This window comes from Podarcis muralis, chromosome 4, assembly GCF_964188315.1.
Source record: "Podarcis muralis chromosome 4, rPodMur119.hap1.1, whole genome shotgun sequence".
NCBI classification, from domain to species: domain Eukaryota; kingdom Metazoa; phylum Chordata; class Lepidosauria; order Squamata; family Lacertidae; genus Podarcis; species Podarcis muralis.
The window spans coordinates 14,859,886-14,874,400 of NC_135658.1; the positions used below are offsets into that span (position 1 = coordinate 14,859,886).

The window sequence follows — 14,515 nt, forward strand, 5'->3', positions numbered from 1 at the left end:
CATTTAGAGGAGTGTGACTGGTTTGGTCGCCCTGGGCACAGAGCCTTGGAGGCGCACAACCATGGTTTGAATGGAAGGTGAGAGGGAGGGGCACCCAATTCTGGTGTCACAGGGTTCCACTGAATTTGAGACCCCAAGGTCCGCCACTACCAGCTGCTTACATCCGTAGGGCTTCGTTAGTGTCATTCTGTTTGTTTCCAAACCAGCAGGTGTTATGGGGGGGGGAGCAAAGGTACCTTTACTTTATGCAAAGATGTTCACACCTTGGCTAGCAACAAATTAGGGAATTAGAAACAGCTTAAAGACTCCCAATTGGTGGGAAGAAGCTGGTTAGAGAACCAACCCATCACAATATAGTTTGACATTGTCTATCCGTTTTTCCTCTACAGTTGTTCACATGCCTCTTGAGATCCTTGGCATGTGGTTTTCCAAAGGTGGTCTTCATCAGTGTTTGAATTCTAGCTGCCATTTTGAATCAAGATGGCAGACCGAAACAACACGTTGCCGTGATTTTGCTCGTTTTTTTCCGGAATAGGTTTGGCCACCTCTTGAGATCTTGTCACCAAACATGGCATAAGGGTTCCAGAGGTGGTGGGGGGGTACATTGATAGTTGGGTGCCAGGAGGGTGGACTGAAACACAACTTTTTTGGCATAGGTTTGGCCGCTTCTTGAGATTTCATTGCCAAACTTGGCACAAGGGGGTTGGGGGTGACAGTCTTTGTTGGCTGGGTGCTATTTTGGATCAAGACGCCACACTTAAACCGAGACTGTGACTTCGTTTTAAGTACATAGGTTTGACCGCTGCTCGTGATATCGCCGCCAGATGTGGTACCAGAGTTCCTGAGGTGGAGGTGGGAGCAAAATTTGGAGTGACTTCACCTGATTTTTAGTGTGTTGGTCCAAAAACACAAATTATGCTATCCCAGTCTGTGCTGGACAGTCCCCACTAGTGTGTTATAACAAAGTACAGGATACACATGCATTCTGGATAATGTCACGCAAACGCAGATTAAAAACCCAGCATTGGGAATGCAGTGAGTGCACAGTCAAAGGGTGCGTGAACACAGCCAGGATGTGCAATCCTACAGATGTTTACTCACAAGTGAGCCTGGTGTAGAATTTCTTGCCCTGCAAACCTAGCGCACATTTAATAGGGAGTAAGGCTGCAATCTTAACCCCGCTTGCCCACAGAATTCAGAGAACTATCGAATGGTGGAGTTGGATGGGACCCCTGAGGGTCATCTAGACCAACCCCCTGCAATGCAGGAATCACAAGTAAAGAATCCCTGACGGATGGATGGCCATTCATCCTCTGCTTTGAAACCTTCAAGGAAGGACAGCCCACCACCTTCCGAGCGAGTTCCTTCGACAGTAGAACAGCTGCCATCAGAGAGTTCTTCCTGACATCGAGCCTGAATTTCCTTTCTTGTAACTTGGAAGTCATTGATTGGAGTCCTACCCTCTGGAGCAGGAGAAAACAAGCTTGCTCCATCTTCCATGTGACGGCCCTCTAGATATCTGAAGACAGCTCTCATACCACCCTCTCAGTCTCCTCTTCTCCAGGCTAAACATACCCAGCTCCCTCAACTGCTCCTCATAAGGTTTGATTTCCAGAGCGAAAACTGGTACTTACTTTGGAATAGGCATGGCTACACTTGCACCACAAGTATGGAAGTGAGAGCTGGACCATAAAGAAGGCTGATTGCCAAAGAATTGATGCTTTTGAATTATGGTGCTGGAGAAGACTCTTGAGAGTCCCATGGACTGCAAGAAGATCAAACGCATCCATTCTTAAGGAAATCAGCCCTGAGTGCTCACTGGAAGGACAGATCCTGAAGCTGAGGCTCCAATACTTTGGCCACCTCATGAGAAGAGAAGACTCCCTGGAGAAGACACTGATGTTGGGAAAGATCAAGGAGAAGGGGACGACAGAGGGCGAGATGGCTGAACAGTGTTCTCGAAGCTACGAACATGAGACTGACCAAACTGCAGGAGGCAGTGGAAGACAGGAGTGCCTGGTGTGCTCTGGTCCATGGGGTCACGAAGAGTCGGACACGACTAAACAACAACAACAACACTTGCACCGCACATCCAGATCCAACCCAACAAACATTCTTTGCTGCAGACTGTGCAGAAACAAACCTAGACTGGCCCCCTGCCCCATGACTCCAGCCACAACAAGTGACCTCGGACAAATAATGCCTTAGGCAAGGAAAACGCATCTCCCAGCAAACGAAGTGCCCTAGCCTAGTGGTTAGAGCATCCCTTTGGCATGCAGATTCAATCCCTGGCCGCTCCAGCAGCTTTTCTCAACCTGTGGGTCCCCAGATGTTGTTGGACTACAACTCCCATCACCCCTAGCTAGCAAGGCAAGAGCTCAGGGATGGTGGGAGTTGTAGTCCAACAACATCTGGGGACCCACAGGTTGAGAACCGCTGCAAGTGCGTTCACACACACACCCGCCTGAAACCCTGGAGAGCCGCTGCCAGTCAGTGCGGGAAATACTGAGCCAAATGGGACGGGGCGAGGCGGGGAGGGGTGTCCCGGCTTCCCCGCTGCTCCCGAACCGGGCTGGCCACTCACCGTGCACGGCGGAGGAGGGAAAGAGGAGCAGCAGCCACGGCAGCCAGAGCCCCGGAGGCGTCTTTTCCTTGCCCGCCTCCCTCAGCATGGTCCTCCGGGCTCCGAGGGGCGGCTGCTGCTGCGGCGAGGAACGGCGGCGGTAGCGGCGGCCAGAAGCGGGGCTGGCGAGAGAAGCCTCAGCCGACCCCGAGCGATGGTTGCATCTCTGGGAGAAAGGCAGAGAAAGTCCCCTCGCCGCCGCTGGGGACGACGCGGGTCTCAGCGCGCGCCTTCCTTCGGGCGCAAAGCGCGGGCTCCGCGGCGAGCGGCGGCGGCGGCGCTGAGGCGCTTCCTGAGGAACTCCATACCTGAGGGGGGCGGAGAGAGACGGAGGGAGGGGTCCTTCCGCCCCCCCGCCCACTTTCCAAGGGAGGGGGGAAGGGGAGAAGCCTCTTGGCGCCCTCAAGGGTCAGCGCGCGCGCCGCCGTGGCTCCGAAGTTGCAGCCCCTTTCCCTCCAGTGGTTCCGCCCGAGGAGTGGGATTCGGGGTTCGGGTCAGGGGGTTGGCCCAAACCACTTTGCTGCAGCAGGGGGGGCAGGGGGAGGGGGGAGGCGGGCGACTCGTAAATTTCTCCTCCTCTCCCCGCCTCAACCACATCAAGTTGCATTGGGATTCAGAAACCTGGCCAAGTTCGGCTCGTTCCTTCCAATGGGTCTACTCGGAGTAGGGCCAGCACTGCAGGCAGCCCAATGTATGTCCAAGGCGATATATCCAAGTTATTTTGGTGACGACCTGAGGTGGGTGGGTGGGGGTTTGAATTTTTTAAGTCACACAAAAGCCCTCCTTTAGCCTTCCTTCCTGAAGGGCGTCGAAGTGTGCAGAAGACAACAATGACCAATTAAGCAACCAACAATTTGCTGGCCTTTTCGTGACACTGCGGATCAGCTCTCTTCGCCTGGGTGGTAGGATAGGCTCTAATTATTGTTAAATCCATTCTCTTGCGTTTAAATTCTAGCCCACCTTATCCTCCAAGGACCTCAAGGTGCCTGGTTCTCCCCCTCGTCATTTGAACTCCAACAACAACACTGTGAGGCTCAGCGTTTCCCAAACTCTGGTCTCCAGCTGTTGTTGGTTTTTTTGGACTACAAGTCCCATCAACCCTGACTACTGGTCCTGCTAGCTAGGGATGATGGGAGTTGTAGTCCAAAAAGAGCTGGAGACCTGAGTTTGGGAACCCCTGGTTTAGATGGTGCTGTCGCTGAAGACGACAAGCTTCATTGTGGCTTAGTGGGGATTTGAACCCTAGTCTGGCATCCTGAGTGCTACACCACACTAGTGAACTGGTTTAAACGGAGGGAAGAGTAATAATAATAATAACAATGATGATGATGTCGTGGTTAGTTGCCATTGGCTTTGAAGAACATCAGGTGCAGCAGCTGTGAATGGCAGGTGCAGTCCATGAAATATTCACATTATTTTTTTATCTTCGTCGTTATTGCTTCTTTTTGGCTCTTGTGTTTTATTATTGTGGCACTGTGTGGAATTCAAACGGCAATATAATAAAAGGCAACATGAAAAATAAGCAAAGCAATATCAATGTGATTAAGAGTCATATAGCAACTAGGGCAGCACGCTGCAATTGCTGCAAGAAGCAGAAGCGGTCCTCCAAGACTCTCTGCATTTTTAAAGTGGTCCGTGAGGCAGGGGGAAAGTTTGGGACAATCCTGAGCTGGATGGACGAATGGGCTGGCTCAGACTAAGGCAGCTTCCTATGTCCCTGTGAGGTGGAGCAGCAAACGACACAACGGCAAGCACACAAACACATCTCCACAACAATTTCAACATCTGACACTTTGCAGCCCCTTTGTGACACCTCTTTAAAAGCCAATAACTAAAGAGGGGTGTTTTTCTGAGAGCAACACACTTAATATCTGGACTTAATATAACAAAGCATGATTTACTGACTTTGAACTCGTCCACACTTCTGCTAGTCCCTGTGCTTTCTAGGCAGTTTTTCCTTTGCCCTGCCACTTTCCCCCAGAAAACCCACTCTTTAGTGATAAATTGGAACAAATAGCACTCTGGGAAGGAACCCAATTGCCATTTATTCCAATTCAGGGCTAAATATTGGGTTTCCGATAGAGGCAAACAGAGTTGTGGATATGCTCTATATCTGAAGCCATTTAGGAATATTATATGGTGTCAGAGTTGGTCTTGCTCTCCATTGATACCCCAGCACAGTGACTATGGGACAAACAGAGTCCCTGGGGCAGCTGGTGCTTCAGAGCAATGTGACCAAGAACTGGATAAAGTGGGAGCAGGTCTTTGGACAGATTCCAATCTGCCCTTTTCCTGAATGTGTCTGGAGAAGAGGCCAGGGAGGTTTTCGGTATCTTTCAGTTCACTGATGAAGCTGAAAAGCAAAAGATGTCTGTTGTTCCCAGCAAATTTGAGGCTTGCTCTGCTCCAAAAGAAAGAAAAGAAAGAAAGAAAATAGTGTGACTTATGAGAGACACAAGAGGTTAGATGGAATTGGGTGGGGAAGCATTGGTCTCTGTGGCAGAGATTTAAAGGTGATTACACAAACTTGTGGTTTTGCAGGCTGATGTGAATCCTGTTGTCTGTGGAGTAAACTCGGAAACTCACTGAGGGCTAGGTTGCTAAGAGACCCTCACTTGACCCTTACTTGTGCTGTCAACATCTGCCGAGCTGAAGAAGCAGCGAGCGCTTAGAGCTGCAGAGAGACAAATGTATGCAAGAGCTCAGGATAAACAGAAGCACACCCACCCACCCACCCACCCCCTAAGTTCAAAAAGCCATGAAGTCCCCTGCTATGTCTGCTGCGCAAGGGAAGTGCTGCACAAACTGGGTTGGGGCTCCACCAACAGTCCCAGGAGCTGTCCAAGCTTTTGCTTCGGCTGCTCCACAAAACATCGCTTTGCAAAGCCGTGCAGCAAGCTAACCCATTAAGGAGGAGAACCTTACTCCTTGGTGCATGGGCACTGCATTGGCAAGACAGAGAGCAGGGCAAAAAGCATTCAGGACTTCCTGGTGTTCCACAGGGATTGTTATTGGCAAGCATATTTTTTTCGAAGTGGACAGGGGCATTTGAGGCAGCTCTCACCATTTTTTCTCACTGCTAAAGGAGATCTGGCATTATTAGGCTCTGCAGCAGGTGAGACTATGGATCTGGTCCAGGATGTGCATGAAGTCACATGCCAATTGCCCGCTGCTAAAGATAATCTTACAGCGTATTCTGGTGCTTTTGCTGGCCTGGGATGCTTTTTGGTACATGCTATATTTATGTGGAGGGACGTGGGTGGCGCTGTGGGTTAAACCACAGAGCCTAGGATGATCAGAAGGTCAGCGGTTTCGAATCCCCTTAACGGGGTGAGCTCCCGTTGCTCAGTCCCTGCTCATGCCAACCTAGCAGATCGAAAGCACGTCAAAGTGCAAGTAGATAAATAGGTACCGCTCTGGCGGGAAGGTAAACCATGTTTCTGTGCACTGCTCTGGTTTGCCAGAAGCGGCTTAGTCATGCTGGCCACATGACCCGGAAGCTGTACGCTGGCTCCCTCGGCCAATAAAGCGAGATGAGCGCCGCAACCCCAGAGTCATTCGCGACTGGACCTAATGGTCAGGGGTCCATTTACCTTTATATTTATGTGGACCTGGCTGTGGGCCCCTGTGGTCTATAAATGCAAGAAGATCTCCCCACACCATCATAGAATCATACAGTTATAAGGGACCATGAGGGTCATCCAGTCCAACCCCCTGCAATACAGGAATCTTTTGCCCAATGTGTGGCCTGAACCCACGACCCTGAGATTAAGAGACTCGCGCTCTACCAACTGAGCTCATAGAGCAACTGAAGCCTCTCAAGTCTATGGAGGTCACCTCTATAGCGACTAACCTTCCAGCATGCGTGAGCAGTTCAGTTATTATTACACAGAAGAATAATGAGTCACACATGGTGTGTCTTGATCCCAAGGACCTTGGTAAGACTTTCAAGGGACAACACTTCTCTGTCCCCACAGTCAATGGCATCCAAAGGATCATGGCTGGGAAGAAACTCTTCACCATCCTTGATGAAAAAGATGGCAGAGAAGGGGAGGTCCCAAAGGAGATTGATCACAACCATTTGATGACCTATGACTCAGTGGGTGAGATTTTTTTTTGGGGGGGGGGTATTTCAGCCCTTTGCCAGATCAGTTCTGTGCAAGCCAGCATCAGAGCTGGTGGCTTTTATCCACTGCTAAATAAAGCACTTGTTCTTCTGATATCTTGGAGTGTGCTGTGCTGCACGGTTAATGGGAAGGCATGCAACTCACTTACAAATAGTATGACAGATATTCTTTCCCTCGCAAATGTCTCTCACCAGGCAAATCGTTGTTTCTGGCAAATAAATTGGCCATAGATTTCTAATACGATGTTGCTGAGCTCTGTATTACGCCTTTGCACTCTTGTGTATTTGCTGTTCTTAAAGCGTTTGATGTCGAAGGCAGGCCAATGGGATGAAACTGTAGGTGTTGGTGAAGGCCAATGTATGAGCAATCTGGCTCTTGAATAACAGAATGCACTTGTGGTCTTTATTACGAGGAATGAGAACTTATTTGCAAAATCTCCAGCAGCAAAAAATGGCAGGGTTAACACACACACACACCAATTCTGCCCCCAGTCTTTGAAAGGAAGCCATCAATCCCCAATCTGGCAGCTTTTACAGGTTTCCATAGTAAAGTTCTCTTGTGGTTCTGAATTGTTTTAACCAGCACTATATTTTGATCATAGTTTGTAATATGTGGGGTTTGATTGCACTTGTTAGTCACTGTTGTTTTTTATTATTCTTACTCTGTGGAATCTGCTCAGTGATCTTCATGAAAAAGGTAAAGGTAAAGGTACCCCTGACCGTTAGGTCCAGTCGCGGACGACTCTGGAGTTGAGCATTCATCTTGCTCTATAGGCCGAGGGAGCCGGCGTATGTCCGCAGACAGCTTCCGGGTTATGTGGCCAGAATGACTAAGCCGCTTCTGGCGAACCAGAGCAGCACACAGAAACGCTGTTTACCTTCCTGCCGGAGCAGTACCTATTTATCTACTTGCACTTTGACATGCTTTCGATCTGCTAGGTGGGCAGGAGCTGGGAACCGAACCACCGACCTTCCGATCGGCAAGCCCTAGGCTCTGTGGTTTATACCACAGCGCCACCCGCATCCCAATTTTCATGAAAGAAACCAGCAAATCCCACCAATAAGACACCGTCCGGCCACTGCTGTCAACGCAAAGACCAACATTAAGCAGTGCAGATAGCTCCTTTCCAGTGTCCCAACTGGGAAGCTCTGTTCAGTTCCAGTACAGTCTGTTCCATTTCCACACCCCTTCCAAGTTACTCAAAACTCTGGGGCAACTGAGCATAACCAGCCTTCACTGGGTTCCTCATTCTTGTTTCTCGTTGGCTCCATTTTGGCTACAATTCTATTGGCACTAACTTACTGAGTTCAAGATTAGGAGGAGGGGTGTTCTGTTTAGTTGTGCCTTCCTTCTGGCTTGGCTTGGAGGGAGGGCCCAATTCTTTGATTCACAGTAGGGTCGCCTTCCACTTGGTTTTTTAATGGTCCAACTTTTTTATATTCAGACACTGTCGAATTAGCTCTCTACCCTTGAGCCAGGAATGTCTAACCTGGTCCAATTCTTTGAGGGCTGCATACCAATGTTGGGTGTGGTCACCCCTCCGCTCTCTCTTACATAAAGGCACACAGCCCCCTGCCCCATGTGATCTGTGTGGACCAATTGATGAAGGGGATTATCACCTCTTCATTGATCATCAAATGATCAATTGAAAGTCCAGGAAGGGGGTGATTTGCAAAAAAGAAAAGAAAAAATAGATGAAGCAAACAAACCCTCCACAGAGTGTTTGACTGGATGGAGAGATTTAAACTTCTTTCCTCAGCCAAATGTGTATCTACAGGCAGCAACTGCTTTGTGTGTGGGGGCTACGTTCTGAGGGACCACAGGCTTGCATGAAATCATGTATAATTGGAACACTCATTGAAAAAGCCTGCAAACAGCCTGTAACATCTCTGTGATATTTTTTATTTATTTGGTCATTTCTCAGTTTGGCGCAATGCACATGTGTGCAGTCGTGCACGTATCAGACTCTCCTTAAAAAGTCACTGCCTGTACTTACTTTATTTGCTGCTGCCAGAACCAGTTAGCCTTGGGGTGGGGCAGGGGGGAAAAATGGCTTGGAGGCTGTGGATTAGATACACCGGTCTTAAGCAGTGTTGTGGGCTGGATGTTTTCTGCTGAGATAGTTTCAAAGGTCCATTTAGTAAAAGCTATGGTTTTCCAGTAGTGATGTAGGGAAGTGAAAGCTGGACCATAAAGAAGGCTGATCGCCAAAGAATTGATGCTTTTGAATTCTGGTGCTGGAGGAGACCCTTGAGAGTCCCATGGACTGCAAGAAGATCAAACCAATCCATTCTGAAGGAAATCAGCCCTGAGTGCTCACTGGAAGGACAGATCCTGAAGCTGAGGCTCCAATACTTTGGCCACCTCATGAGAAGAGAAGACTCCCTGGAAAAGACCCTGATGTTGGGAAAGATGGAGGGCACAAGGAGAAGGGGACAACAGAGGACGAGATGGTTGGACAGTGTTCTCGAAGCTACCAGCATGAGTTTGACCAAACTGCGGGAGGCAGTGGAAGACAGGAGTGCCTGGCGTGCTCTTGTCCATGGGGTCACGAAGAGTCGGACACGACTAAACGACTAAACAACTACAACAAAGTTTCCAGGGGTGCAGGGAAGGGAATCCATTTCTCAAAATACATTGTCCATTAAAATTAGTCGGGGGCATAATGAATGGATGCAGCACCAGTGAAACATAATGAAGGCATCCAGCACCATGGCTGTTTGGGTCTGCTTAAATGAGTATGTTGCTGTTTTCAGTGCCTTCATTCCGCCTGCTCCTCTATCCCCCCACCAAAAAAGTATGCTATTCAATTTTCATGTCTTAAAATAACTACATGTATTTCAGTGAAAAAGTACAGTCCAAGTAAAGCTGTGAATTCGGTTGATTATAGCCTTTCAACTTCATTAAGCATGCTTCTCCCATCAACTATTTTAATCCCAACACTTAGTTTTGCATAAAGCCCAACTTACGAAAAGGGGAAACTAGCAAGACTCTTATATGGCAGTGGGTGGGGGGTGGGGTGGAGCAGAGAGGCAAAGTTAACAGCGCCACATTTATATGCTACAGGTCAGAAAATAAAAGGAACGTTCCCCACGCTGGTTGGCCAAAGAGAGGCGGGGCTAGGAAATGCGGACCACTGTGACATCACAGCAAGCGCCATATTCTCCCAAGGCATTGTGGGTTGGAAGGGGTGGAGCTAGTAGTGTGTCTAAATTCTAAGTCACAGATTTTGCATCCATCCTCAAAACTGATTCTAACAGGTCAGAAAATCCAAAGAGCTCTGGTAGAGCCGGTGTGTAAGTGCCTAAGAGCTAAATGCCCAGTCTAGGCGTTCAGAGTGATGAGGAGGAAAGAGAAAGAGGAGGTGTGGGGCTTTGCCACCAGACACATTCTGCTCCAGGTGGGTGCAGAGTTCTTGCCCAAACGATGCTCTACTCAGACGTATACTCCACCCCCATGCTCTCAGAGCATCAGTCCCTGAGACCTCCTTCTTTCACATGGTTTGTTCTCTCCATCGATCAGCTCAGTGCTGGTCCTGGGTTGTTCTTCCAGATTGAGGTTACACAAGGACGTGGCTGAGCGCTGCTCTTTGAATTTCAAAGGAGATGGGCATCTCAGGCTTGGCTGGTTTTGTTTTGCAGTATTGACTTGAAGTTAATGTTTCCTGTTGAACATGTGGTGAAAGTAACGATGACTGTTGCTCCTTTCTTGCAGCAGAGTGTTCATTTCTAAGCTAAGCACCCGTTCCTCACACACATTGTTTACAACTGAGCCACAGTACACTGACGTCACTGAAGGTGCTGGGGGAACTTTAGTTGCAATACTGCAGAAATGTAAAGCTTCTCCAGGTGAGAGCTGGGAAGATTCTCTTCTTTGCATGTGATTGAACACAATAATGCTCCTTATCTTTCTGTTTTCTCTCTTCTCTTTGTTATTTGTCCTTGTCCTTTTCTCCTCTTTCCTTTTTGTTTTCCCGATTCTATGTGTTCTAGGTATTATTTTTGGTTGGGGCTTTTGTTTAGGGGCTTTTGCTGGGGAATGTATTTTTTTCTTAGTTTGTAATAACTAGAGTGAGAGCTGGACCATAAAGAAGGCTGATCGCCAAAGAATTGATGCTTTTGAATTATGGTGCTGGAGGAGACTCTTGAGAGTCCCATGGACTGCAAGAAGATCAAACCTATCCATTCTTAAGGAAATCAGCCCGAGTGCTCACTGGAAGGACAGATCCTGAAGCTGAGACTCCAATACTTTGGCCACCTCATGAGAAGAGAAGACTCCCCGGAAAAGACCCTGATGTTGGGAAAGATGGAGGGCACAAGGAGAAGGGGATGACAGAGGACGAGATGGTTGGACAGTGTTCTCGAAGCTACCAGCATGAGTTTGACCAAACTGCAGGAGGCAGTGGAAGACAGGAGTGCCTGGTGTGCTCTGGTCCATGGGGTCATGAAGAGTCGGACACAACTAAACAACTAAGCAACAAATTACTAGTATTGTTAACTGTTTGAATTATTCTTTTTATGCATTCTGTGTTTTTTACATTGTAACTTGATGTTGTGAACTGCCCTGAGACCTCATTGTATAGGACGGTATACAAAATTAATTTAATAATAATAATGTTAATAATAATGCCCATTCTCAAAGCAAAAATTCCTGACTCAGTATCGGAGAGGGAGAAAACCTTATGAGAAGGAGAAAACCTCTCTATTTACTTACACCACACTGTCCATACATTCGTTATGTCCCCTCATTCATTCTTTTTGAAACTAACTTCCTGCAACTTTATAATCGCTTTTCATAGGAGAGCTTATCTAGCTCCTTGATGATTTGGGTTCCCTTTTTCTCTGCCTTCTGCGGCCGAACAATAGACTTTTTGAGATGTGGTGACCAAAACTGTACACATTATTTACAAAATGGCTGTGCTATAAATTCGCATCAATGCCTTTTTCACAGCTACCATACACTGGGCCAATATATATATTTTAAAATCAAACAATCTGCAACCGCCTCAATATCATTAATTTGATCCATCTACTGCAATGCAAATCTCACGCCCATAACCAGTAATGGTCAAAAAACTCCTGAAGCAATCAAAATGGCTTCCCTTTCTCCAGCAGTTCTGTTCCTTAGCCATGGCCTGGCCAGCATGCAGAATTAATAAACTGAGGTGACAGGAGATGCTCGGCTGTCTCATACGACAGCAGCTAAATGACTTCACCTCAAGAAAGTTCTCATGCACCAAGGAAAGGAACTCACGTCTTAGCTGCTACTGTCAGTTTTCGTTAAGAGCTCACTTTGTTAGAGCTTGGCCAAAGCCCAGCCATGTTGCTTCAGGGAGACATCCTGCGACGAAGGAAAATGGAACTTCGCCAGCACACCAGCATGCAAGTGGAAAGTTTATTTTCATCTAAGGCAGGTAGGTAAAATGGGAAATGCAAGACTGTCAGAACATGTGGCTAATAAAACAGAACACCCTGCCGGGGAAGGGAAGGTATTTCACAAGGCAACACCTGCTCATCTGAAACTTAAAAGTAGCAAGGCATGGCTCAAATCAAACCAAGCGTATGACCGTTCAGTTGCTTCTGCTTCTAAAACAAACAAAAATAGAATAACTTTTCCTGAGGGTGGACACATTCCATATACTCTGATGGTCTCTGGTTACTAAGGTCAGTGCTTTTTCTGGTACCAGTCCCTGAGAAATAATTGACCCATAATATTTTGCAGTGGGGCGGGGAGAGTGCCAGATATTATTATTATCATTATTGGCGGTGCAGGCAGTTCTTCTGCACAGGGCCAAGGGGGTGCAAAATTGAGAAGATCCCTAATTGAGAAGATTAATTTGGGGTGCCAAATGTTCTTCACAACTTCCACAAATTCCATGACTATGCCAGGTTTTGGTTGGGTTCATATTATGACTAAAGCAAGGGGAGAAATTTGATTCAATTCACATCTTTAGGCATACATAACCTGTTTGCACTTTCAGAGAAAAAGACACAAGTCATGGCAAAAACATCATTTAGAAATTCTCACGTCTCCAAATTTTACCACGCAGTTCCCGAGCCAAATAATTCTATTAATTTTATTTACTTTGCAAGGTTAATATGGCACCAACCTTGAAGCAGTTTACATAATGAATAAAACAATAAAAGCAGTTAAAAGCAGTTAAAAACAACTATTTAAAACATTCAAAATATAATTAAAACCAATGATAAGCTAAAAACTAGATTAAAACATGTATCAACATGTCAGGTGTCAGAAAGAGCAAAGTGATGTCAATAGGCAGGGATGTGCACACAAATACAGCATCCAAAATTCATTATATAACGGGAAACAGCTTTGCAAAAATGTGTATATTAAGCAAAAATTTCCCTTAAAATACTGGTGAATTTCCATGAGGAATTTTTAAAATAAATAAATCATGAGTTGGTATGGAAATGGAGAGAACCGAACTTAAGTGTGGGAAATGAGAGAAACTGAAACCGACAGGTTCTCCCATCCCAAATTAAGCTGCAACCCTAACTACATGGTCTGTGGGCTGGTGGGTTTTACTTCCCAAATGGGCCACTTTTCGACGTTGACGCAACCTCTCTCCTTGAAAATGAAATTGCTGCTTCGATTCCCAGCAGCGAAAGTAATTGGCAAAGTGCTCCTGACATCTGAAAAACGTAATTCTTTCTGCATGAGCTCTCATCAGCATATATGCAGCCTTGTGTGTGGTGCTACTCGCCATGGGATGCTAAGGGTCATTCTGCAAGGGTTGCTATGAGCAGCAGTACCTATTTTTAAAAAGGATGCAGTTACAGCTTGCACCAGAATTCCCCGTCCATGCCCCTTTAGGAAATTTTGCACGGTTGCTGTTTCGCTTTTCTCTCCTCGTTCCATCCAGGTTTCACTGACTGCTCCCCACTTTCAATTTTCAGCTTAAAGCCTATAATTTTATTGGAGTGGAAAGCGCGGTGGTGGTGAACCTCCAGCCTGCAAGCTTAATTAGACGCACCAGGCTTCCCCATGTGGCTGCAATGTGATTTGGCCCAAGCCACACTCACCTGTCCATCATCTGATTGACACAGAGATTCTCCCTTTTGAATTTAAGCCAGGGCTGCAGAGCAGGAATGGGAAGTGCACGGGGACGGACAGACTATCATTTCTTCCTTGAAGTTTAAGCATGACATTGGGTGATTGACAAGTGGTGTGTCAAAGTGGCCCACAGAGGGATCTACTTCCTCACCCCCCGGGTTTCAGGGTTCAATTAAGAGACTAGGGGTCAAATCTGCACTCGGATATGAAACGTACCGGGTGCCCTTGAGGCAGTCTGAGGCTGTGTACACCATGTACCTGAAAAGCACATTCAAAGCACATTTCCCCCCTAAAAGAATGCTGGGCGCTGTAGTTTACCCCTCACAGAGCTACAAGTCCCAGCAGCCCTTAACAAACTACACTACCCAGAATTCTTTGAGGGAAGGGGTGTGCTTTGAATGTGCTTTAAAGGTCTAGTGTTGACACAGCCTCAGCCTAACTAGCCTCACAGAGATGTGAAGAGAAAATGGAGAGGTGTTCACTACACCACCTTGACCTGCTTGGAGGAAAGATGGTAAAAAAGTCTACTTTGTAGAAAACACCTTTTAAAAATAATAATTCCATTTGACGCAGTGGTTTCTTACAATGGCCGTTTCTCTCTCTCTCTCTCTCTCTCTCTCTCTCTCTCTTGGGTGAGTCTACTCAGTGTGGGAGCGATCACACAGTGAAGGGGTTAAGCCGCAATACTCTA

The 14,515-nt window shown here is 47.2% G+C and overlaps 1 protein-coding gene across 1 annotated transcript in view; it reads right to left on the reverse strand.

Moving 5' to 3' along the window:
• The window catches only part of LOC114595446 (uncharacterized), a 147,288-nt gene extending 133,210 nt beyond the window's left edge, over positions 1-14,078 (reverse strand). The window contains exons 1-2 of the mRNA XM_077926776.1: positions 14,041-14,078; positions 2,585-3,024 (exon numbers count right to left, since the gene is read on the reverse strand). Coding sequence (XP_077782902.1) covers positions 2,585-3,024; positions 14,041-14,078 — 478 coding nt within the window. The remainder of the gene's footprint in view (positions 1-2,584; positions 3,025-14,040) is intronic.
• Positions 14,079-14,515: the final 437 nt, after the last annotated feature.